This window comes from Rutilus rutilus (assembly GCF_951802725.1).
Source record: "Rutilus rutilus genome assembly, chromosome: 8".
In the NCBI taxonomy this organism is placed as follows: Eukaryota; Metazoa; Chordata; class Actinopteri; order Cypriniformes; family Leuciscidae; genus Rutilus; species Rutilus rutilus.
In genome coordinates, this window is record NC_140222.1 from 16,840,813 (window position 1) to 16,868,026 (window position 27,214).

Consider the following 27,214-nt stretch of genomic DNA (forward strand, 5'->3'; position numbering starts at 1 on the left):
TGAATGAAGTGTCATATTAATAAGTTTCCCATCATTCTAAAATTCTCATTTCACTTGTGCGTCTGCATGTGAAGTAAAGCAGGACAACGTCCCACCAGTCCTTGTTTTGGATTCTCATCCACAGACGTCTGGTTTTGGCCACGGGGAGGGGCATTTTTACTGCGTGATCAATAAGCAGGAAGGCAAAGCGGTTAATATGCTCAACAATATGACCAGAGACGAATTAATATTACATCTGCTGTTTAAAACAAATAAAGAACCAATAGAGGAGAATATTTATGCGCAAAAAGCGGGAAACTCTGTATATTCGTGCAGCGTGCGCATGTCAAATCCGATTTGAAACTTGTGACAAAACGCGCACATCAACCCGATTACTTTATTTATCATTCATGTAAACACCTTGTTCGGATTCATCAATCGTATTGATTTCATTCCGATTGTGTCCATGTAAACGTAGCTATTGATGGCAACATTAATGGCACAGACAGCTGCAGGTTTATTTGGCTACTGTCACTTTAAGACTAAATGCACGGATCTAACCCGTCCTTCGGATGAGACGTAAAACCGAGGTCCTGACTCTCTGTGGTCATTAAAAATCCCAGGATGTCCTTCGAAAAAGAGTAGGGGTGTAACCCCGGCATCCAGGCCAAATTTGCCCCTTGGCCTCTGTCCATCAGGGCCTCCTAATCATCCCCATATACTGATTGGCTTCATCACTGTCTCCTCTCCACCAGTAAGCTGGTGTGTGGTGGGCGTTCTGGCGCAATATGGCTGCCGTCGCATCATCCAAGTGGATGCTGCACATTGGTGGTGGTTGAGGAGATTCCCCCCTTCTATGTAAAGCGCTTTGAGGTCTCAGAAAAAGCGCTATATAAATGTAACGAATTATTATTATTATTATTAATAAACTGACACGCATTCAGTTCCTTTCCTGTTTATGTGCACTTCTGTACGTTCCCGCTTTAGATGTAATTAACTGTGTTTATAAGAATACTCGCCATATGTTTGTGTGTTTTTGACCACAGCCCAAAGCAGGTTGCCTGTACTTTGCTTGTTTCTGTTTCAGTCCGTCTCAAGAGCAAGTGCAAAGTAAAGCTGCCTGAGGAACAGAGTTAATTCTCTTGCAGCTTATTATGCAGCTTCATAACTCTTTTAAAGGCTATTAAGCACGTCCTGTAGTGGACAGCATTGTACTACAATCAGGTTACATGATTAGACTGATTTTGACATTAAGGAGGGTGAAAGCACACCACTTTAAATGAAAGGAATGTGGCAATGCTTCAGTCATTTATTTGTTTTATTTTCATTAAATAATTTTATCTTGTTAAATATTTTTAATTATCACATGCATTAATGCGTATACACCGTGTTTTCAGAGGATTGTATGCAACTGTTCAAATCCGATTTGTGTGTCCATGCCATATAGACTGTAAAAAAGGTCCATGCAGCTCTTTAGTTTTCCAGAATATTTGCATTGGTTTCTATGGCAATGATATTGCTTTTGTAGGCATACGCCAAAAACAACAACAACCGCAACATGGAGGGGTTTGCAATAGAGATTTAGTCATTTTACGAAATGGAAATGTGTAACTAATATGCACAGCTTTTTACCGCGCTATCGTCTCCACCAGTTTCAAAATGTCTCCTTTATATTGTCATTTTCTGCTCGTCTGGCACTTTGCAACAATACAGCATTGTTTTGGCAAACGTCTGATGTTTACATCTTACGTGGCGTGAGAAAGTCACATAAACCACGGGAAATCTGATCAGAGCTGTCAGACTGAAACAGATTTCCAGAAATGCGATTTGAATAGAATTTAAAACCACATATGGATGTAGTTTAAAATGGATTTGTAAAAATCACGCACTCACTCACATCATCAACACCTCTCTTCAGCAGGTACCTTGTGACACTGCCACAGTAAAGCCCTGTATGATGCTCACTTAAGTTAAAAAAATATATATTGTATGTATGTGCCATGCTAAAATGTTTATGGTTTGTTTGTTTTTTTCTGCATGTAGGCTATGTTGATTTTTAGCATTTGAACAAATTTATATTATGTTTGCGTGTGCCTTACAAGTGTCTAAGTTGCCTTAATATTTTCAATACAATGTTGTTTGGGGTCTTTGATGTCTTTGCAATTATGCTGTTTTTGTGTAGTACCTTTGACAAAGAGTAAAAGGAAACAATAGTCAACTCCTCTTGTGATAAGGATTTAACCCTTTTATGAAGAGTTGAAGCTTTAGATATCAAGACATGACCATAGATGTTACATTTCTTTGTAGCCAGCAATTGACCTTTCGCCGGCCCCTCCCCCAAAACGGCCATTGTCCAATCACACATCATAGCAACCGTTACTATGTGAGCAGGTCCGACAAACAATTAGCAAGATGGTGAAGCGTGCGCCCACGGCGTTTGTAAATCGGATACTAGATACCCCGAGAGATTGTCTGGAGGAGTTGTGTTCTTTCCATTCCCAAAGCCGAAAACACAACGTGAGCGATGCCTACAATGGATAAAACAGTGTGGACGGCCCCACTCCCAGTTAAATTTGTCGAACATTACGAAGCATAAATACGTCTGCTGGCTGTGGTGTCGATGGCTACTTAAAGTTTTTTTTGTTTTGTTTTTCTGATCTGAAAAACTATCCTATCTGTTACTCAAAAAACATAATATTGTCTGAACCGCGAGTTTTATGATCCGTTGCCCCACTAATAAATATTATGGTCTCAACCGCGAGTTTTGTGATCTGTTGTCCCCCTAATAAATATTATGGTAAGTGCATTATGAAAGACAAGCAATGAAAGTTATTTAGATGCAAATTAAGCTTGTCTGGCTAAACAGTTATTGTGTGATTTCGTTTATTGTGCGTTGTCAACTTGAAGCATGAATTTGAGAAAAAATCATTTTTGGAAGAAAATGCACCACATACTTTTGTCAATGATATAAGTTATAGCTAAAAGATTGTAAAAGCTTTCAGTTCACCCTGCCTAATTGTAGTTGAAAAGTCAAATTAAGCTTGATTAATGATATACTGTGACTGATCAGATAAACTACAGCATCGAGAATATAACTCCCATGTGTTTTGCAGCATTTAAAATTTTAGTCATAGTGTGTTATGCGAAAAAACACATATAAGAAATTATTGCTGACAGCACTTTTATTTTCAGATAGTTTTTTCTTTCACACAAAAACACAACAGTGTGTGTCTTTCAATGCTTTTAAACACTTGTTTTCTTGTTCTTTGTCATATCACAAATGATGTGTATGAACACCGGTAAGCATTACCCTCGATAGAGACGTAGATAGTAGTCGTGTCTCCTTCATTGCGTATTTTTATATTTTGAATATATCCCTCCACTGCATACTGTAACCCCTTTTGCCTCGATCTGGAGGATATCGAGGAGGTATTGCTCCAAAAATGGTCACTGACACGCACGGGTATACCTCTTCCCGTCATGGCAATCTGTCGCGCTGGTCGTGTTTGACCATTTGTTTGTCGGACGTAGCAACAGTAACTAAGGGGGGCGGGGCTCGGCGAAAGGTCAATTGAAGACATTCTTTAATTTTTTTGTATCTAAAGTATCTAAAATTATATCCGTGGGTGATTTACTTATTAAAATGCCCAAATATCTAACTTTTGACCTCAGTACCTTCTATATGACCTTTTTCGAGACTGTGAACAGGTATAATTTCACTTTTATTTCAGTTGAGACCAGAAGCATTAGAAACTCATTTTAAAGCATCCAAAATAACAGGAACCTGTTTCTCATCTTTTAAAAACATACAGGTGTCATCCGTCAGTTGACTAATTAGAAAGGTCTGTTCAGATACTACAATACCCTGAACATCTACATAGCGAGTAATAAAAATATTAATAAACTCTGCGACCAATAAAAACAAAAATGGTGAAAAAGGACACCCTTGTCTGATGTCCCTGCTAATCGTAAATCGGGGATAAACACCATTCACCAAAGATATATTGCTGTTAATATTTTTGCAAAAAGTCTGAACTATTTTAATAAAGGAAGAACCAAAACCAAATCTATACAAAGATTCAAACATATGCTCAACCATGCCAAAGGCCTTATAAAAGTCTAAAAATAAAATTATTGCATTATCGTTTATCAATTCCTTATAATCTAAAATATCTAAAACATGCTGAATATTATTTATATGCCTACCTTTCATAAAGCCAAATTGGGAAATTTAGACAATTTCTTCTAAGCATGGTTTTTAATCTATTTACGTAAAGGGAAGCTAACACCTTTATAATCCGAATTAAGAAAAGTAATTGGGCGCCAATTATCTAAATAATAAGAATCTTTGTTAGGTTTTGGGATTAAAGTGATCAAGCCCTGCTTCATGGACTCAGTCAATTCACCTTTCTTTACGAGCAATTGGTAAATTTATGAAATTTCAAAGACCATGCAACATGATATAGGCCTACAGGTACATTCAGAAGGTGTGAGATTTTCTCGCGATACAGTTAGGTTACGTCCTGAGAAAACTGTTTTGTTATTTTGAGATCACGAGAAAAATAAGTTGTGATCACGAGAAAAAAAATAAAAATAATAATAACCCATGGCCTCTTAGGGCTTCCGTACTTAACATATTTTTTATATATATATATTTCTATATTATGATAATTTCACATTGAATCTCCAAATTAATTAACAAACAACATAACTTAAAAAAAAAGAAGGTTTTTGCTATGTATTATGAATGAAGGCTAGTATCACCACAATGCTGATAGGCCTACTTATGCCTCTACTATGGATTTTTTACCTCATTTTTAGCCATTAATTATATCCATTCAACATTTCAGTATCATATTGTTTTTGTTATTTTTGACCCACATAATGTAAACAGTGCTGTTTTTCAAGTAGGTGTAACAATAACATTCAGGTAGGAAATATACAGAAACTGAATAAAGTAATTAAATGTAAAACAGCACAGTCTTCTCTGTATAAATTAAAATAAAATATATTAATATTAATATTAATATAATACAACATCCATAACATACACACACACATGTATATACAAAAAGTATATATAAACAGGGTAGTAATTCTCTACTCACCATAGACAGTAAGATTGAATGTGTTGAGCGGTGTCTCTGATCTGGTGCTGGTGACTGTATAAAGTCCAGAGTCTGTGGTTCTGATGTTTGTGATGGTCAGAGACCCAGTCTTCTCATCCAGTTTCAGTCTGCCTCTGAATCTCTCATCAGGATAATCTGTCTTCTTGTCCTTTCCAGTGATTTTAGCTATGAGACTGTTGTTGTGGACAGTTCTCCACATTATCAGATCAGCTGTCTGTATTTCAGCAAGATCAGAGTTTAGAGTGACAGATTCTCCCTCAGTCACTGACACTGACTTCACTTCATCAACACCAAACACTCCTGAACAGCAAACAGAAATATTCACTCAGAATTTAGAGGTTTAACAGATTTCTTTCATTTTGAAACAATTTTCTTCATTCTGCACAGTAGTAGTTGAGTAGGTTTATTCTGATGCATTCAAAAAATATTATATATTACACATATTAAATAGGCAAAATGAATGATGGAAACATTTAAGAACAGAATAATGTGCAGGCAAACAAACGATAAAGAGAACTGAAGGTATAAAAATACTAACCAGTCAGACTCCAGGAGAACAAACAGAAGAACATAAACAAATCAAACATTTTCTTCAGGATAGTTCTCTAAGTGGTTACACAACAGAAATATTATAATAATCAGCCCTGGCACTCTTGAAAAACTCAAACGTTTTGCTGGTCTGTTGTAATGTGGTTCAGTGAAACTGCAGTCAGTGTAAATAAACTCCTCCAGTAGCACCTCCCACACAGACAGACCTTTTTTCAGTAATTATTTAAGTGGAACAGTTAATACTGATCTATGTCCTGCCGACTTTTAAATAAGTTTACACCATTTTCTTTCTCAAAATGGAATTAATCTATTATTTCATTCATTCATTTGTTTCTTGATTGAAACATTCAATTAAAGTTATGGGGGCAAAAATCCCCCAGTAATGAGTTTTTATACTGATAACATGATGTTGTTAAGCAATATCAGGAGCACTATTTTTGTCTGATTACCAGCATGATTGTACATGCGACCTGATTTTATAACAGATTGATAAATTAATTGTAGCCTAAATCAAACTTTGTAGACACATATTGTCTGTTTTTACTCCTTCAGTGAAAATAGCTCAAAGCAAAGCAACAGCAGAACCTCAGCAAATGCTATTCCACACAAACACCATTTCTGAAAATCAGTGTTCATCAAAGGGGAAGCTTAAAGGTCTCCTTGCACTTTTCCAACAAAATAAAAGCACTATGGATTAACTTTTAAAAGCAAAATGAATTATTTATAATATAATATACATATAATAATATAATTATGTTTTTTTATTGAGTTCTCTGTTCTTCACATTCTTCTTATTGTAGATCAAACAGTGTCACTGTGAGAAGTCATATACACTTTCTGAAGGGAGGAGTTTCTTCACACTGACTGCAGAGTTCCATTAAACCACTTCTCTACAGTCCAGCAGCTTCATTCCTTTTGTTACAAAGCGTGCAACATTTCAGGACCCGAGTACTATCACAGCTCTGTTGTGAAACTGTTTTGCGAACTGTTGAAGAAAAATGTTTATTTTCATCATTTTGTGCTGGAGTCTGACTAGTAGGTATTTTTATGTCTTTACTTCTGTTTATATTGTCATTTGTTAACAAACATAATTCAGTTATTTATTATTTCCATCATTCATTTTGCCTCCTATATTTTCCAGTTATATCAAACTAATTTACTAAAATACTTTTGTGTTCATGCTGGGGTCCCTTTCAATGAGTATACTTTGAAATTAGTGCAGAGAGAATTTTTATTTTTTTAAATGTTTAAAACTTTTATTGAGTGAATATTTCTGTTTGTTTCTCAGGAGTGTTTGGTGTTGATGAAGTGAAGTCAGTGTCAGTGACTGAGGGAGATGCTGTCACTCTAAACACTGATACTGAAATACAGACAGATGATCTGATAATGTGGAGAACTGTACACAACAACAATCTCATAGCTAAAATCAAAGTAAATAACTATAAGACAGATTTCCCTGATGAGAGATTCAGAGACAGACTGAAGCTGGATGAGAAGACTGGATCTCTGACCATCACAAACACCAGAACCACAGACTCTGGACTTTATAGAGTAACCAGCAGCAGATCAGAGACACCGCTCAACACATTCAATCTTACTGTCTATGGTGAGTTAACACATAGGCCTACTATACAAAAAATATCCAATCAAAATCTAGTCTGTCTTTGTACAAAGAGTTGTATTTGTTCTTGAAAATAAAAATAGTTCTATAAAAGTGCACAACAGTACATTATCATAACGAATTGTCATTTTTATCTGTTTTCTGATAGTCATGATGATTTCCACCACATCTAAAATTATATATTGTGCTTGATCTTGCAAAGGAAATTATATTGTACACAATTTTACAATACATTTTAATGTAATATTTTTTTTGCGTGACACTAATACTTCAATTGCATTTTAAACATGAATCCTTTATTAATGTTGAGAGAGGGGTTTGACAAATAAAACAATCTGTCTTACTTAGTGTTAATTATATCCATTCCCTTTTTCAAGCTTGTCTGCCTGTTCCTGTCATCAGCCATTCTTCAAAAAAATCACCATCTTCATCATCAAATTGTTCATTGGTGTGTTCATCAGTGTTGAATGTGAGTGATGTGACTCTCTCCTGGTACAAAGGAATCAGTGTATTGTCCAGCATCAGTGTGTGTGATCTCAGCATCAGTCTCTCTCTACCTCTGGAGATTGAGTGTCTGGATGATTCCTACAGCTGTGAGCTGAACAATACCATCAGCAACCAGACCACACATCTGGACACTGAACTCTGTCGGCCATGTTCAGGTACTGTTCAGGTACATCTGTTATGATATTTTATGTTTATGTACACATTCACTCACACTAATGACTCTCTCCTTCTCCTCCAGACTCAGAGTATCAGATAGTGTTGATCTCTGCTTCTGCTGCTGTTGCTGGATCTCTGATGATTGTTACTGCAGTCGGGATCTTCTGTATCTGCAGGAAACACAGAAAAACTGACAGAGAAGGCAAGTATTATATATATATATATATATATATATATATATATATATATACTGTGTGTATATATATATATATATATATATATATATATATATATATTAAAATAATGTAAAGCAGTGCTCAAACATAATTTCATTGAGCGTTTTGTTTCTGTAATTATGAAACAGTTCAGACCCGTGATAGAGAGATCACTTACACTGATCCGACATTCTGCAAAAGGCATAAATCGGTAAGAGAATTTATTTCTATGCATGGTGTGTCTGAATTATTGTAGCAGCGAGTCTAGACAGATATTTATAAAAGCAGTAGATGCATTTTAGTGTCTCTTTGTCTTCTGCTCTGATGCGTTTATTTTGTAGGGTCACAGAAGGCCATGATTTAGAAGTAGGGGAGAGCGGGGCACAACCTAACGCTTTTTGACTTTCTCTGTTTGTGTAAATCTACTTCGGGTTCAGAGTATTATTATTATTTATTTATTTTTTAAATTAATTTCACACATGTCTGGTACAAATATGTTGTCTTGTACTTCTTTTATTATTTACGCCTAAAGAATGGAAGTGAAATGTGACAACATGCACTATAGGTCAGACTTGTTGTAACATGTAAGGGTCTGATCTAATAAAAAAATTATCCAACACAAACTAAAATATTTTGTCAATAAAAGACTATTATTATTTTGTTGATATAAAATAATAGCATTTCTTAAGATATTATTATTTTTTTATTATTTTGGTGCATGACAATGAACACACTGCAAAACACATCTATACAGCACATGTCAAAACAATGCAGGCAAATAGATAAAAAATAAATAAAAAAACATTGATAAAAACACAACGCTGAACACAACATTCCCCTCCGTCCACACACAGCATCTCAGAACAGGAGACAAATAGCATGGGTAACAGATTTGTCTAATATTAAGTAAACACAAAACAGAGATGACATAAATAACATTTTGCTTTTGCTATGGTTAAATAAATGTTCAGTGATATCTTCCAAAGATTTTTTAATTTTGGCACAATTTTTTCTCTATATAGTGTTGATATGGCAATAGTAAATACACTAAGTTTCGTCATGCTGGCATGTGTGGAAGTATTTAAAACAACTGTGTTACAACTAGCCCCGCGTTAGTTTGTGCCCGCTCTCTATTATTGGCACAAACTCTTATATGTCATCAGATATGCTTTTATCTCCCCAAAATGTGAAAATACCATTTTATAGGCAGAAGGAGGAGGAATTTAGAAAAAAAAAGTGTAAAGAGAGTTCTTGATTGATTAATACATAATACATCGGTTTGTGTTTTCTTTCAGAGAGCTACAGAGACTGGTGATGTGGTGTACGGAGTCGTGAGACGTTGATCAACTCTTGAATTACAGAGCAGGAGAAGGATTTACATGTGTGAATACATATATATATGCACATTGAATCTCATGGTATAGTTATACATACACTCTTAAAAAAAAAGGTTTCAAAAGGGTTTTTTCGCAGTCATGCCATAGAACAGGGCTCCTCAAATCCGGTCCTGGAGGGCCAATGTCCTGCAGAGTTTAGCTCAAACCTTGATCAAACTCAGATAATACCTGGAATTTTCTAGTAACTCTGAAAATCTTGCTTAGCTTGCTTAGGTGTGTTTGATCCTGACAGGGAAGAACCATTTTTGCTTCCCCAAACCTCTGTGAACAGTTCTTAAAATATATATTTTTTCTTATTGTGAAGAACATTTTAATATTGCACAGAACATTTTTCCATTATAAAGAACTTTTCGTGAAATAGAAAGATTCCATGTATGTTAAAGGTTCTTCATGGAACCATCAATGCCAAAAAAAACTTTATTTTTAAGAGTGGACTCAAAGAGTGGACCCGGGCAACAGTTCCCCTTGAATGGGGTTAAGGTCTTAATTTAGTGTAAATAAATAAATGACTGAATTCATAGATTTTATGAATAAACTGCAAATGCAGTTAGCAAAATAAAAGTTGAATTTTTTTCGCACATAGAAATGCACATTTATTTTGAAATGTATTATTAAACAAATATAACATTTATTAGTTAACTTCTAATTTCTGTAAGACACTGATATTGATCTTTCACTGCTCTTAGTGAAATAACACTTTTACTCAATTTACAGTGTTGAAAACTGTGTCTTTAATTCACTGGATCCAGTTTTGTTAAATTATCCTTTGTAATTGCTTTAGTGAAAAGTTACCCTAGTTCTTGTGTAAAATTCAAAGTTTAATTGCAGTAATTAGTAAGATCATGGTTGTCAGGTAAAGTCTCGCTTCTCATATTATTGTTCCAGATTTACTGTTATTTGTGTTTTGTATCATTTAAAGGTTCTGTGAAGGAGTAACATTAATGTGGTATTAAATCAAGGTCAAAAGGTCAAACATTGTAACTTTAGTATATTATATTCAATATTAAGTGATATTAATGGATTTATGTCATAGCTTTTGAGCAGTGTTTTAGTTTTGTTTATGTTTGTATTGTTTTCAATATTTGTGTCAGTCCTGTCACTGTGTGTGTGTGTGTGTGTGTGTGTGTGTGTGTGTGTGTGTGTGTGTGTGTGTGTGTGTGTGTGTGTGTGTCTCTGCTGAAGCTCCTCCTGCTGGATGAACATGTTACTGCAACAGCTCTCTCTCACTGTGACGTTTTATAGTGAAAAATTCCACACGTAAAAAAGGATATATCTGTATTACATATTTTGTTTAAATAAATGTATGCCTGCTTTTCTACAATATTAAATAAACATGCTTTAATATATCCTTTAAATTCTTCTGCCTTATTCTTGACCTTTGCAGACATCACAAATACAGCTCTACTCTTTGTTTATTTGATTTTACATCTTTATTCTGTTAGTCTTGAAATATAAATACATGAAAAACTGTCAAAAACTGATTCAGATCATGTGTGTTTATGTAGCTTTCACATGAGCATCAAACAAGATATAATAATTGAGAATTGCAGATCTATCACAGTATCCTTGACAATAACATCCACTTATGATATAAAACAAAATCACTTCATATTTCTTCTGGATTCTACATTTGTTTACATTTATTCATTCAGAAACTTAAAACAGCAATGCCATTAAGAAAAACTATTTAATAAAAAGAATGAATTATATTCAGTGAATTCATATTTAAACTTTATGTCTTTTAAAAGGTGACAAACATTAATCTCATCATGGCTGTGAGTGTTTCTGTTGAAAACACACTGTAAAACAGTTCTAAGAAGATGTCGACCACTGAAGAGGGAAATAACGAGTGTGAAGTTGAGAAGGAAAAAAAATCTGACCACAATAAATGAATCATGGTCGCAAAAAATAAATGTGTGAACTTTAGTCTCTTCAGTTTATTTTCCACTCTGCTCTTAGCTTGATCTTTATCTCTCATCATGACTATTTTAACACATTTCGGCATTCATCTCTGTTGAACCCTGTGATCCACAGATGTTTGGCCTGATCAAGTTTCTCCACAGTCTTTTTATCAGCTGTTCCTGAATCAGTTGTGTCTTTGGTTACAACATGTGTTTCTGTGCAAATATAAAAGCAAGTGATCAACTGAGAGCAGACGAGAGATAAGGTATGTATGTTTAGAGACACTTTAACCGTAAACGCTGCGGTTTAATGCGCTTCTGATAAAACAAACATTAATAAACAGCGACACATGAATCTGAAGCTGTCAGGAGCTAAAAGTGTGAAAGAGCTGCAGATACTTCTGCTTTTCTGCATGTGAACGTGTGTGAGAGAGATGAAGTGTGAAAACAAGAGCAGAAACTGACCAGTGCAGTGGAAACTGTGTTTAATCCTGAACAATGACATTCAGATCTGATTAATATATCATATTCTGTCATATTATGTTGATATATAACATTTTTAAATAATATAGAACAGAGCTGTTTATTGTGATCCTGGATGTCACTGTGTGAATGATTTAGACTAAAGGTCAAAAGGTCAAACATCTCACAGAGAGCTGATCATCATGGGACATTTCATATTTATCAGCAGTTTATGACCAATATACATGAAACAGAATATTTTTTGAACTTCAGATTAAGTCATTTGAACTCAGTTTAATGGTGTACAGACAGTACGTCTCTCCTAAAGACCCTGCTGGAGCGCCAACTAGAAGTATATTCACCGTTCAGTATGTTCCTATGTTATGTGATCAAGGCCCAATCCTGTTTCTGATATTGATTCAGATTCAATCTGATCATCATCACTAGAAGCTCCTGTGAAAACTGTCTGTATATTATTCATTCTGCATATTTGATCAGGAAATATCAACAGAATTTATTTTCCTCACTGAACTCTGATTAAATGTCTTTAATATTTATCATAGTGAAGGTGATTGCAATCTTCTTTGTTTCTAGAGATGGATTCATTAAACGGTCTCCTCACAGTTACAATGTGCTTTTAAAATACAAGGACATTCATAATACTTTTAAAATAAAATTGAGGATTTTAATAGTATATGAAACACACAATAGTGTCTCACGTGTGTATTGTTTTGTCTTCTGGTTAGTATTGAACGGCCTGCTCGCCCCTGCTGGTAGATGTTGCAACTACACTTATAGAAACACAAAGCATCATATAACATAAACACTGTAGGCTAATATTTTAATAGGCCTGTATTATATTTCAAGCAACTATTAGAACAGCAGCTACAAATTAAAAATAATTGAAGATGATTAAGGTGCACATAGCCCTACAGCAATCATTTTAATGCACTCTTATAACACAGATATTTAAAAGGACAGGATGGATTTCTTCACGTGATATGTGAGTGAAATTACTTTATCAGTATCTTGATGTGGACAAAAACACACACAAAACAAAACGCTAAACCCAGCCTAAGATGGTTGGCAGGTCTTGGTTTGTTTCCAGTCTGGCTAAGCTGGTGTTCAGCTGGTTGACATTTTTTATTTTATTTTTCAAAACCTCTCTAAACCCAGTCTGCTAAATCAGTTATGACCAGGATGGGCCTCATCTGATCCTCCACACTCTAGAAATCGTGTTCAGCTCCATCAGTTACATTGGGGTGTTTGTTGTTCAATGAGATTCAGCCACAAGATGGCGCCACAACAGTGTCTGTATTAGGAGAAACATCTGAACTGTTTATCTTCACTACTGACAACATAATAGTTAATAGCAGACACAATCCTTACATTACTGTAATTGTGCTTGGAGACGGGTCTGTGTTCCAGTGAGTCATTTTAAATGAATATGGAAAATATATAAAGTGGTCTGGTAAAAGGTAAGGCAATTTTGAAGAGGCTAGCAATAGCAAGCTAGCTTTGAAAGCATATATTCTAATAGACCAATACCATTATTATGGTGTTTATTGTGTTTGATTTTTGTTCATTTTTTACCTTGCATGCATGGCCTCAAAAAATAAAAACTGAGAAAAATTGCACAAAAACACATCATAAAATTATAGGGTATATATAGATCACACAGAGAGAGCTGATCATCATGGGATATTAAACTGATTCTTATCAGTGGTTTATGATCAATATACATGTATGAATCATTTTTAAACTTCAGAATCATTCATTTTAAATCAGTTAAATGGTGTACAGACAGTACTTCTCTCCCAAAGACCCTGCTGGAGCGCCAACTAGTGGCTGAAAGTGTATATTAAATATATTAAATATTTTAAATATTTAACATTTCAATAATGTTAAAAATGTGGTCACAGTCCCATCATCATATTTTTGATTCATATTCAATCTGATCATCATCATCACTAGAAGCTGCTGTGAAAACGGTCAGTATATTATTCAGTGATCTGCAGTGTGTTTGATCAGGAAATATCAACAGGTTTATTATACAGCAGCTCAATTTCCTCACTGAACTCTGATTAAATGTCTTTAATGTTTATCATTGATTCATGAAATGGTCTCCTCCCAGTGACAATGTGCTTTTAAAATACAAGTACATTCATAATATTTTTTAACAATTTGATGATTTTCACAATGTATTTTCATGGCTCATGGTGTATATTGTTTTCTCTTCTGGTTAGTACTGATCGGCCTGTTCGCCCCTGCTGGTAGATGTTGTAACAACACATATCTAATAACACAAAGCTTCTTCCTTCTTTGATGGCCATTCAAACGTAAATGTGTAGTCTGAGAAAATTACATATTTGCAAGCAACATATAGCCTACTATTGCAAATATTTCAGTATATTATATTTTACCAGTGACGATATATATATATATATATATATATATATATATATATATATATATATATATATATATTTGTTTTCAGGGTGATGTACAGCAACATGACTCTCCTAATGCAGATGACACTGCTTTAGCTCCTCCTTGTGGCTGAATGGCAAACTACATCGTTTTAATCGCTCTCTTTAGGCCAACAGGTTTTAAAGGCCTAAAGTATCACAGTAAAGATGATGATACACAGGGCAACTTTTTGATCAATGTTGCTGGGCAATCTTGCAGAGCAATTGTTGCTTTGGGCACTTTCCCATTGAAAATGGGCATTACATTTCTATCTGGATACTTTAGATGGGTCGTGGGCCCTGTGTCATCTGGTTGCCTGTTGACCGCAACATTGCCCAGCAACATTGCTCAAAAAGTTGCCCTGTGTATCATCACCTTTACAGTGATACTTTAGGCCTTTCAAACCTGTTATATGGCAACTTTGTGAATAATCACTTTGCTTATTTGAATGTTTGTATGTAATATACGCTGCACTTAGCCAATGAACGTGTTGAATCTGCCGATGCAGTTATAACCATACAACAGACTTTTGCCTCCGCTGTAAAAAACAAAACAAAAAAAACACTCGGTTAAAAATGTAACCTCGGTTCCCTGAGATGGAGGGTCCATTCCCCTGCTAACACACTGCCCCGGGACAGCATGTCTGCTTGCTGGTTCAGTCTGCCCAGGACATGCACCGGTCTCAGCGAGCGCAGGTTGTGTTGACCCCATAAGAGAGGGTGTCTGGCTAGCTTGTACAGAGGCCTTGACCTGAGTCCATCCTGATGGTTTATGTAGAACACCACCGCCATATTGTCTGACTGGACTAGATGTGGTGCCCTGTTAGGTCTAGTAGGAAGGGTTTGAAGGCCAGAAAAAACATCATCAATTCCAGGCAGTAAAGGGATAAAAACTTCTTAAAAGTGCGTGGTGCCAGAGACAGTCCGAATGGTTGGACCGTGTACTGGTAGGCCACCCCTTTGAACGCGAATCTCAAAAATGGTCTGTGATGGGGGGTTATTCGCATATTTGCATAGCGACTAGCGAGTACCTCTGCGCTAGGTTTTAGTTCTGAGCCGGTTCTCACGTGTATGAATGATTCTGAAGACATTATTTTATGCCTAATCCTGATTTCAAGGTTAGAATTACGGCCAGTAACAGAAGAAACTGTAAACACGAGCCAGATGTTTTCGGCTACATCTGGGGGTTTTACCACATCGAAACAGCAACAAAATTACAGATATTGAGAAAAACTGTTTATTTATTTACTGTATGTAAATTTGCGTTTATGTAAAGATCTTTGACATTCAATGGAGTGAACATATTTCTCCACTTCTTTGCAGACTGTTAATGTACATTTTAAATAAAAAAATAAAATACATTAATGTTATATTTTAAATAAAATTTGACATTTGACTGCTTTTGTTATATAGGCTATAAAGCTGATACAAATACATAATTTAAAAAAAAAATCATCAAATTTGGTAATAGGACGCATTTTTTTGCAAATTAGCAGAATTTAATTTAAGATGCAGGTAATAAATGAAATCAACTTGACAAAAAAAAACAGTGAATCCTTTCTGTGAAGGATTTTTGTGCGTTAATGAATGTGGTATTTGGTCAAGGTAGAACATTATAATATTAATTAGTAATATTAATGTATTTTCACTGCTCTCTCTCTCTTGCTGTGACATTTTAGTGTAAAATTCCTAAAAAGTTATAGGCCTACTTTATGTCTCCTTTTGTACAATATTAAATAAACATGCTTTAATATATCCTTTAAATTCTTCGGCCTTATTCTTGACCTTTGCAGACATCACACATACAGCTCTATTATTTGTTTATTTGTTTCTACATCTTTATTCTGTTAGTCTTGAAATATAAATACATGTAAAATCTATCAAAAACTGATTCAGATTATGTGTCTTTATGTAGCTTTCACATGAGCATCAAAAAAGACTAATATAACAATTGAGAATAACAGATCTATAAGAATATCCCCTGACAAAAACATCCACTGCTTTTTATGATATAAAACCAAATCACTTCATATTGCTTCTGGATTCTGCATATATTTACATTATTTATCAAAAACTTCAAATAAATACTAGAGAAACTAGAAGACCATTAAGAAAAATGAAGAATAAATTGGTGTAATATTCAGTGAATTCATATTCAAACTTTAAAAATGTCTTTTAAAAGGTGACAAACATTAATCTCATCATGGCTGCGGGTGTTTCTGTTGAAAACACACTGTAAAACAGTTCTAAGAAGATGTCGACCACTGAAGAGGGAAATAACAATGAGTGTGAAGTTGAGAAGAAGAAGAAACTCTGACCACAATCGCATCACGGTCGCAAAAACTAAATGTGTGAACTTTAGTCTCTTCAGTATTTTCCACTCTGCTCTTAGCTTGATCTTTATCTTTCATCATGACTATTTTAACACATTTCAGCATTCATCTCTGTTGAACCCTGTGATCCACAGGTGTTTGGCCTGATCAAGTGTCTTCATAGTCTTTTTATCAGCTGTTCCTGAATCAGTTGTGTCTTTGGGTTGAGATCTGTGCACACAAACCACACTGAACTAAACCACAGGCATCAGCTTCATCAGCCAACCGACTCGACACAGCTTTACAGTAAAACAGAGTTCAATACAGAATTCTGAACGATTTACATCAACAAAACATGCGTTTCTGTGCAAATATAAAAGCTTGTGATCAACTGATAGCAGATGAGAGAAAAGAACAATAAGTGTAGAGACACTTTAACAGTAAACACTGCGGTTTAATGCGCTTCTGATAAAACAAACATTAATAAACAGCGACACATGAATCTGAAGCTGTCAGGAGCTAAAAGTGTGAAAGAGCTGCAGATACTTCTGCTTTTCTGCATGTGAACGTGTGAGAGAGATGAAGTGTGAAAACTAGAGCAGAAACTGATCAGTGCAGTGGAAACTTTGTTATTAATACTGAACAATGACATTCAGATCTGATTAATATATCATAGTCACATTATGTTGATAAATAACATTTTTAAAGAATGTAGAAGCTGTGTTTATTGTGATCCTGGATGTCACTGTGAATGATTTAGACTAAAGGTCAAAAGGTCAAAGATCTCACAGAGCTGATCATCATGGGACATTTCATATTTATCAGCAGTTTATGACCAATATACATGAAACAATCATTTTTAAACTTCAGATTCAGTAATTTGAACTCAGTTTAATGGTGTACAGACAGTACGTCTCTCCTAAAGACCCTGCTGGAGCGCCAACTAGTGGCTGAACATGGAAAACAACATGTAATTTTTATGTTTATTTTAATGTTATTTTAGTGTTAAAGGCCTTAAAAACTGATATGTGGAAACCAAACTTTTTTTGGAAGTGTATTTTAATTTTCAATATGTTCCTATGTTATGTGATCAAGGCCTAATCCTGTTTCTGATATTGCTTCAGATTCAATCTGATCATCATCACTAGAAGCTCCTGTGAAAACTGTCTGTATTTTATTCAGTGATCTTCAGTGTGTTTGATCAGGAAATATCAACAGACTTTATTTTCCTCACTGAACTCTGATTAAATGTCTTTAATATTTATCACAGTGAAGGTGATTGAAATCTTCTTTGTTTCCAGAGATTCATGAAATGTTCTCCTCACCGTGACAATGTGCTTTTAAAATACAAGGACTGCTCGCCCCTGCTGGTAGATGTTGTAACTACACTTATAGGAACACAAAGCGTCTTCCTTCTTTGAAGGCCATTCACATATGTGTAGTCTGATGAAAATAAAAGTATTTTATATAGCAACATATAACACTGTAATATTTCAATAGGCCTGTATTATATTTGTTCAGCTCCATCGGTTACATTGGGGTCAGTGAGTGTTGTTGTTCAATGAGATTCTGACAGCCACAAGATGGCGCCACAACAGTGTCTGTATTAGGAGAAACATCTGAACTGTTTATCTTTTCTACTGACAACATAATAGTGAATAGCTGACACAATCCTTACATTACTGTAATTGTGCTTGGAGACGGGTCTGTGTTCCAGTGAGTCATTTTAAATGAATATAGAAAATATGTATATAAAGTGGTCTGGTAAAAGGTAAGGTAGGCAATTTTGAAGAGGCTAGCAATAGCGATCTAGCTTTGAAAGCATTTATTCTAAAAGACCAATATCATTATTGTGTTTATTGTGTTTGATTTTTGTTAATATTTACCTTGCATGCATGGCCTCAAAAATTAAAAACTGAGAAAAAATTGCACAAAAACACATGATACTTGTTGGCATCAGCAATTTTTTTTTTTTTTTTTTTTTTTTTTTTTTTTTTTTTTTGCAACACCACCACCTACACAAACAAATGCAAAGAATAGACTCATGGAAATTATCTTTTTTTATTATTATGTCTCCACCTTACTTTAAAGGTAAGAGAGGGCATGACCATTTTAAACTCGAATGTGCGAGTCTTTCAGTGTCAGACCAATTAATACCAGTTATTATTTATCTGTGCAAAAACAGTTCATTACTGAACTGCCAATAATAATAACTGTCAGCTGGTAGGTCAGGCTGTTCTTCCAGCAGGCCAGTAAACCTGTGACCTTTGACCCCTCACATGCAATATCATATTACACTGTTCTGACTAGAGCTTTTCATGCAAGATGAGTCAAAATGTTTTGGTCTGTTTCACAAGAGGATGATTTTCCTAGTATCTTTTTTTAAAGGTGGAACTTTAAATTAAATGTAAGTGTTCATACTTAGGATGGATTAATTGGTTAAATTGATTAATGAATAATTTAGTTTTTACTGTGTTTTTCCTGCACGAATTTGGCCAGATTATGGTTTGAAGTACAAACTCTCTCTCTGTGTAATTCTCCAGATGTCTGCTGTATCTGTGGTCAGATTCAGTCTGGTCTCTGAAGATTTGATTTGGTACATCAATCATTGAACATACAGAATGAACCAACAGATTTCACATGACATGATATATAATATATATAAATAAAACTGAACCGCTGTATCAGCATTACACACTAGAGGGCAGACACGATTCATGACAGATGACAGAAAGATCACATCCTCCTGGGACCCAAGAACAGACTTTTGTCCACTGTAGTGGACATTATATTTCAGTGAATTTCTCTGACATCATACATGTCACATGACACATCCTGGGTGTCCTGTAAAGAGCACATTCAGGACTTTTCAGAGATACCAAATATTTGGAGGTTTCACCATGAAAACAACTTCTCCTTGGTCTTTAAAAATGCCTGACATTAATTAAGTGATCAAATCTAGCACTCTTATGGAAATATGATAATATATTGTAATTATAATTTAATTGGACTACTTTTCAAATTGTTTTTAAACCAACATCTCAGGAAAATGTTAAGGGGTTTCAAATAAAAAAAAAGTCTTTCTGTTACAGAACAGGGCATTGATTTCATACGTGTCCACTGTAGAGGACATCAGGACTTAAATCATGTTTATCAGGCATTTTGGGAGACACAAAAAGTGAATGTGGAAATAAATTATACATCAATATTCCTATGAAATATTAGATATTATTATTAAAATGTTGCCAATTATTACTCCAATTATTACACTTCTTTTTTCATTAAATGTTGCTCCAAGAACACATTAATGTGCGTATTAGATACAGTGTATAGATACATTGCATTGAATGGGAATATTAAGTTATGGACATTTTACACACATATTGCATAAAGTAAAATGGTGTATCAATCAATTCTGTTATATCTTTCATAACATAGTTGAGAATCATTTTTATATAAATTTTGGTTAAATAAAATCCTGAAACCCCAAAATTTATTGGTGATTGAAAGAAAAATCCCATTGGTTTTGTCTATACATATAACTTCATGTCATTTTATTTTTTAAACAACTTAGTCCTGGCGTCCACTACAGAGGACATAGCATAACGTATGAATAAAATATTATTTTTCAAAAATGTTTTTTTTACCATTTGTTTCTTGTGCTCTAAACAGTGTGATGACATGGAAAAAAATAAATTCAACAAACTTTTTTTTCTGGGTCTCAGGAGGATATAGACCAGTGGTATAATATCAATATCTTAAACAAACATTTATTCATTTAACAAAGGATTTTATCCAAATGACATACAATAAAAGAATAATACAAACAGAAGTAAATTTTACTTACAAAGCACAACACAATATGATATCATATCACATTACTGTAAGTACTAAAGTTGAGTCAGTGCAAGTGCAAACAAACAAAAAACTATTCCAATACTATAACACTAATGGTGTCAATTCAAAGTTCAGATAACATCATCCAATCCAACAATAGGCAGAAGCTTATATAAGAATACAAAAGTTGTGCTACATTCATGAAAACTCGGATGATTTCAAAAACATAAAATGAACTAATACTCATGTAAAACACTGCCATACTGTAAAACACTGCCATATTCCATAATTATTTACATATGACGGCTTTCATTCACTTGGACTTTATTTAATCCTTCACAACTTATTTTTCTGTGACTGTCTATGGGATAGTTCACATAAAAATTTAATTAACAAAAAACAAAAATTAACATTCAGTCATTTACTCACTCTGAATTGTTCTAAAACCATATTACATATATCATGTTTTTTTCATGTTAAAAAAAATTATTCATGTATTAAAATAGCTTGAATGTAATTACACCCTTGCTTCATTTAGATTCATGAATGTGCTAATTAGCCCCGCCTCCACTCACTCACACCAGCTCAGTCTGCTGGATGTAATTTGACTCTACAGTGAATCTCACTCACAGAGATCCACTCGCTCAACTTTACTGTGGTAAACGCTGCACAATAGCAAGTGTAAATACTGGTTTAATTCAGCCATATATGTTTGAACCAGAAACTGATTCAGAAGAAGAAGTGGAAGAGTGAATTATACATCATATACATAATTCACCCACTATATTGCTAAATGTAGGGTTAGGGTTCAACAGAAAAATATACCAGGATAACCTGCTAGATCCCGCCGGCACGTTGACCTGATTGCTTAAGGTAGTTTAGTTTGTGACGTCAGAAAAAACTGTGATTTCAAACCGTGTTTTTGAGAATTTGAATGGTTTGTCTTTAAGCATTTTAAAAACACCACACAGACATATAAACAACATTAAAAGCTGATTTTCATGGGGAAAAGACATGGGGGTCTTTAAAAAAAGAGTGAAAACATGCCATACAATAATCTCATGTGTTGTGTTGCATATATTCCAAATGTTCTGAAGGCTTTGACAAGAAAGAAACTATTTTCCTTGATAAAAACTGACATGTACGGTACCTAAAATATTATATAATGCAAGAGCATTTCCACTTACAATCCAACACGTTCTCACTCCCAACTCACGTATTGGCACCCTCTGCGTCACTTTTTAACAACAGCACAGGGGCATTTCTCACTTCAATGGACAGATTCTAAAGGCTGATAAAAAAGACGGAGCTCAATTGATGTCGGTGTGATTGACACTGGTGTGTGTGTGTGTGTGTGTGTGTGTGTGTTATCTCATCAAACTGAACTCGTCCCCTTCTGTACTCCATCAGGAATCAGTGACATCACAATACTTGCTGATTCATTCAGTCCGTTTCCAGTGGAATCTGAGAAACAGAGACAATTAGAGAAATTAAAAAGACAGATCTTAGACGTCAGAAGCGATGTTAACACTTTTCCATTAAATTACCAATGACCAGGTTCAGTCTTAATTGGGTACTTTTCATGTTCATTTGTAAGAAAAGAACATATATTATATTTGTAACTAACAAATATAAATAACAATGAGCAATACTGTTAAATCATCTATTAAGCTTGTTAATATTAGTTAATAAAAATAGTGATTCATTGTTCATGATGGTTCACAGTGCATTAAATGATGTTAACAAACGCAACTTTTGATTTTAATAATGTATTATTTAATGTTGAAATGAACATTAACTAAGATCAGTGGTGGAAAGAAAACATCCTCAAGTAAAAGTACAATTACATTCCAAAAAATGTAGTGTGAGTAGAGTAAAAAGTACTTGTCCAAAAAGAGCAAAAATGTAGCTTATTTAAAAGTACTCATGAGTAGTGAGTAGTGAGCTGCCAATTCTACCCCCTTATATAACACTGTACACTACAATTAATAAAAAAAAAACATTGTACATACTATAATTTACATTATCTTTTTTTCTTTGTCAGAAAGATTGAAGAATATCATCCATCTTTTTAAAATACATCACAACAAACAGTCATCACCATTTAAATCACATTGTTTGAAAAAAATATATACATTTAAAATTAGGCGTAGGCCTAAGGCCACTTGTTATTGAGCATGGTATTGTTGCACATAAAATACAATTGTTCATAACTGTGCAAAGAACCTTTAGAAACTCACAAACATGATAGTTCAGCATCACACACCATGAGATGGGTTAAATAGAGAGATTAAAAATATCAAATTTCTCTCCCAAACTGTACCAGTTTTAGTGTTTTGATAAAGAAATGAGAATCACTAATATTATCAGTTCACCTCACGCACTGAATAAGGCAAAAACTGTGAGCTAACACTAATTAGGCTGCACTGTAATTCCATGTGATTAAATATGTTACAATAAATTAAAACGTAAATGCACATTGTTCTAGAAGGGTGGCATCATCACTTACATTTTACACGGCTACATTTACTCAAATTATAATGCTGATAATACAATTTGAAAGGAAAAGTGTGCATTAAACAGGAAAGTATATCAGGGGAAACTTTTACAAAAGAAACACAAACAAATGCATGTCTTTTTTTTTTTAGTCTCAGCGAATCTGTTTTATCAGCAACAACAAAAACAAAAATGCTGAACTTGAAAAATGTTTTTGCACAAGTGCACTTGCTAAATGAAGACGGATTGTATGAAATGGATAAATAAAAAAAACGTTGTTTATTAACGAGCTGTAGTCACGCACTGACAGAAACGCAGTTCAAGTTAACACCATGGTTCATAAGGTGCACTGATACTGAATCTGGTCCTCCAGTTTCAGTACAGAAGGAGTTTTTCCACAGTTTTAGAGTGTCCCCAACACACCTTCACACGCTCATACTAAAAAGAGTATTTTTTATATTATTAGTATTATTAGATACAATTAAACAATAGAAAACAAATAGCACCCATAATAAAGGTGATGATACACAGGGCAACTTTTTGAGAAATGTTGCTGGGCAATCTTGCCGAGCGATTGTTGCTTGAGCACTTTCCCATTGAAAATGGGCAATACATTTCTATCTGGATCATTTAGATCGGTCGTGGGCCCTGTGTCTCATCTGGTTGCCCATTGACGGCAACATTGCTCAAAAAGTTGCCCTGTGTATCATCACCTTAAAGGAGAACTCCGGTCAATTTTAACATTGAGCTCATTTTTTTGTACATTTGGAGTGCTGTCAATACAGAGAACAACGACAAAAATCGGTGTTGCCTACACCGAGTTATTCTATTTTTAAAATTTGCACTCTATTGACTTCAATGGGGCAAGTAGTAAGCCTGCTTTTTAGCCTCTTAACATCCTTTAAGTTTCATTACAAGTGCACAGAAAATGTGAGTGATTCCTTCCGAGTGAACACGGGTGGATCTGACTGCAGTAGATGTTAGAGATATTAATAAAAATGAAGTTAATTCAGCCAGCGTTCATACCTTTGTTTACATCCTGTTTTCGGTGGAAGGCCATAGTAGTCAGTAGTTAATATAGGGCACCATGTGTCAAAATGATTGATGGCTTCCGGTTGTCATTGACCTTCCGGTTGACCTTTCCGGTGTCCTTCCGGTCTCTATTGTTATGGATTGACCTATTGACCCTCCCTATCCGTCAATCATGTGGTTTTGACAGTTAGTTTTGACCTATTGCCCCTCCCTATCCCTTCGATCATGTGTTTTGACAGGTGGCCTTCCGGTGTCTTTCCGGCATATGTTGTTATGGTTTGCCGTATTGACCTTGCTTTGATCATGTGATTTTGACAGAAAGTTTGAAGGCTCTGTTATATATATATATAGGATATGGGATATGTGTCAGCATCTCCTCAGCATTCCTGAGTACATTGTATATAAATGGGGTCGGTGTGTTCTACAACCAGCAGAAACATGAGCTACATGAGTATGAATTGTTTATCCTCCCCTCAACCCCCAGAGACGGGGCTGACCAGCAGGATGATGGAAAGTCTGACTATGGCACCGAGAAAACCTTTCGGACACATCCGTTTGACAAGTTTTCTCCATGAAATTTCGGAATGGACTAAAGCTGAATTTATGATGTGTAGTAACCGTGTATTCGGGTACAAATTTCACAAACCAACCCGCGTTATTACGCTCTACACCACTGACGGTGTCGGCGAGTTTCAGGCTGGGGAAGACGCGTGTGTGGTATTTCCTGAAAAAGACTGGTCTCTCTTCTACAAACGTGTCTGGAAGGATCTGAACGACGGCGGTGAAGAGCCTTTGTACGTGGCGGAGTGGGACGGGGTGACGCCGAACGTTCGGTACCGTGTGGTAGGTGACCATACTCAAAAGAAGCCGAATGATTCTGTTTACATATTCTGCTGTAAAGACAAGACAAAGCTCAACAACACTCGGTCCGGGCACATCCTGCCTAACGAGCATCACGATCTGTATGAAATGCAATTTTTGTTCAAGTGGTGCGATCTGGATCTGCTGAATAGGGTTTTTTCAATCATCAACAAAATGTTCAAATGGTGCGACATGCATGACGGATACAGCAAAATTAAAACGCAGCTGTTCCACCCTGAGAGATGCGCACGCAGCAGTACATACGCTCTGCCGTCCCCGCCCATTCACTACAGTCATCATAAAGCTCGACGGCCAGACCTACCCAAGCGTCGTTTATAAATCAGGTCTCAATTGCTACGGCGTCTCCACCCCCTTTACTACAACGACCATAAATTCCGGCAACCAGACCCCCCATGCATCATTTATAAACCATGGCCGAAGACGCAGCTTCAGAACCCGATCATGTATGCAGCTGCGGAATCTCTTTCGACAGCATTCTCGACCCTCCCGACGACAACGCCCGCGGGCCAACGGATCATCACAAAGACTGGGGTCAGGCTAAAACTATCAAACGTCGCATAGACTTTGAATCGTGCATTGAAAACGATTGGGGTCCGGGTAACATTATCAACCCTGAACCATCGCCCAACGATGAATTCTACTACGGTCTGGGTAACAACATCAAGCCCGACAAAGACGAGGATTCGGGGATCGATTGCGACTGTCCCCACGGGCCAGACAAAAGTTTCAGGCTCCATAACGATCGGCAATCGTACAACGCATCTAAAATCGACCGGACCCTGCCTCATGCTAATCATGGCTTCGACGTCACAGACGGATGTTTCAGTGACGTGGGGTTCAAAATCATAAAAGCCGCGACCGTGGTTTTGCTCCAACATCTCATCGGCAAGAAACTGAAGAACGACTGCGAGGGGTGTGAGATTGATCATCCCAGCCAACTGCAACATTCCTGCCTGTTTGACCCTCCTAACTACTACTTTGACACACATTTTGATGAACTTTCAGTCAAACTGTTTAGACCCTATTTTCATGCCATCATCGGTATCCTCCTAGGACGGTTGGGGTTAAAATCTCACCCTCACCGTATTCAAGGAACAGTCGGGACTATTCTGCATGAATTAAAAGACGAACCATTCATCGCCTCTAAGCTAGAAGAAATCAGCGCGAGACTTCTGGACAAACCCTGCGAGGAAATAGTGCACGACGTCGTTGATCTCTGGGAAGGTCTCTCGATCGTGAATGGAGAGTGACCAAGACCCCACCAGTATGGGTGCTGCCTGTAGCCTAAAGAGCTGTATGGAATTCCTGTTTAAAGGACATTACAGACGACAGATGATCAAACTGATGAAAAAGATTATTGCGGACGCATCATGCGATGGTCATCCATTTATGGAAGACAGTACGCGTGATGCAAATTTCAAGAAACAAATGGTGTATATAAGAGGACTGGCTAATTCATGGGATTATTTGACGGACAAATGCGTTCATGGGGCCGATCCGCCCGGTGTGATGATAAAACAGGTTCTAGATATGCTGTGTGAATCACAATCCCCACTCGGGATCAACGATCTGCTCTGTACTTGTACGTATGTGACGGATGTGTGTACTGAAATGAGCTTGAGTTCAAAAGAATATGACGTCAATGATGATGAGAACGATGCTATTAAAATTATCGAAATCAGTATCGCCATCGGCGAAATTGTTGAAATGTACGTCGATTACATCCTAGACAAAAACATGATGGCCTGTCGTGATTTTCTTTTCTGGTTAGACTATCAGTGATTCATTTTCTGTGTTTTACGGTCCATGTAACGTCGTTATTACTACGTGTTTTACTAACATCATTATATTCAATTTTACTTCGATTTTGTTGTACTAACATTATTATTATTATTATTATATCCATTTTTACTATCTTCTATTATATCCATGTATACTATATTGTATTATAATCATTATTACTATCTTCTTCTATTATATCCATTTTTACTTGTGTTATATTAACATCATTTATCCATGTTTACTTATATCATGTATCCTGTAACTTTTTTAATAAAAGATTGATTCAAACCACATGTACGAGTTATTCTTTTGCAGCGGTTGAAACGACAGCATGTCGGAGCTCATGAAAAAGGCTTATTATACACCCTCCAACCCCGGCTCTTTAGGGGGTAAAAAACGATTAAAGGACGCCGTCTTAAAAGAAAGCGGGGTCCGTCTAAGCGATAAAAAGGTTTCAGAATGGCTGGCCGGTGAGGATGCTTACACATT

At 35.7% G+C, this 27,214-nt stretch overlaps 3 protein-coding genes and 1 long non-coding RNA gene across 4 annotated transcripts in view; 3 read left to right on the forward strand and 1 right to left on the reverse strand.

Moving 5' to 3' along the window:
• LOC311295870 (elastase-1-like) overlaps window positions 1-27,214 on the forward strand; it is a 199,550-nt gene that overhangs the window by 146,565 nt on the left and 25,771 nt on the right. The window lies entirely within an intron of this gene.
• LOC311295873 overlaps window positions 1-27,214 on the forward strand; it is a 183,348-nt gene that overhangs the window by 98,466 nt on the left and 57,668 nt on the right. The window lies entirely within an intron of this gene.
• The window catches only part of LOC311295855 (uncharacterized protein), a 260,836-nt gene that overhangs the window by 1,509 nt on the left and 232,113 nt on the right, over window positions 1-27,214 (reverse strand). The window contains exon 2 of the mRNA XM_084417388.1: window positions 5,088-5,408. Coding sequence (XP_084273514.1) covers window positions 5,088-5,408 — 321 coding nt within the window. The remainder of the gene's footprint in view (window positions 1-5,087; window positions 5,409-27,214) is intronic.
• Window positions 6,578-10,850, forward strand: LOC311295860 (uncharacterized protein). The gene is made up of 6 exons (XM_084417397.1): window positions 6,578-6,692; window positions 6,946-7,263; window positions 7,656-7,940; window positions 8,024-8,143; window positions 8,306-8,367; window positions 9,452-10,850. Exons 1-6 carry the CDS (start codon window positions 6,656-6,658, stop codon window positions 9,497-9,499), a joined length of 870 nt encoding a protein of 289 aa, XP_084273523.1. The 5' UTR covers window positions 6,578-6,655; the 3' UTR covers window positions 9,500-10,850.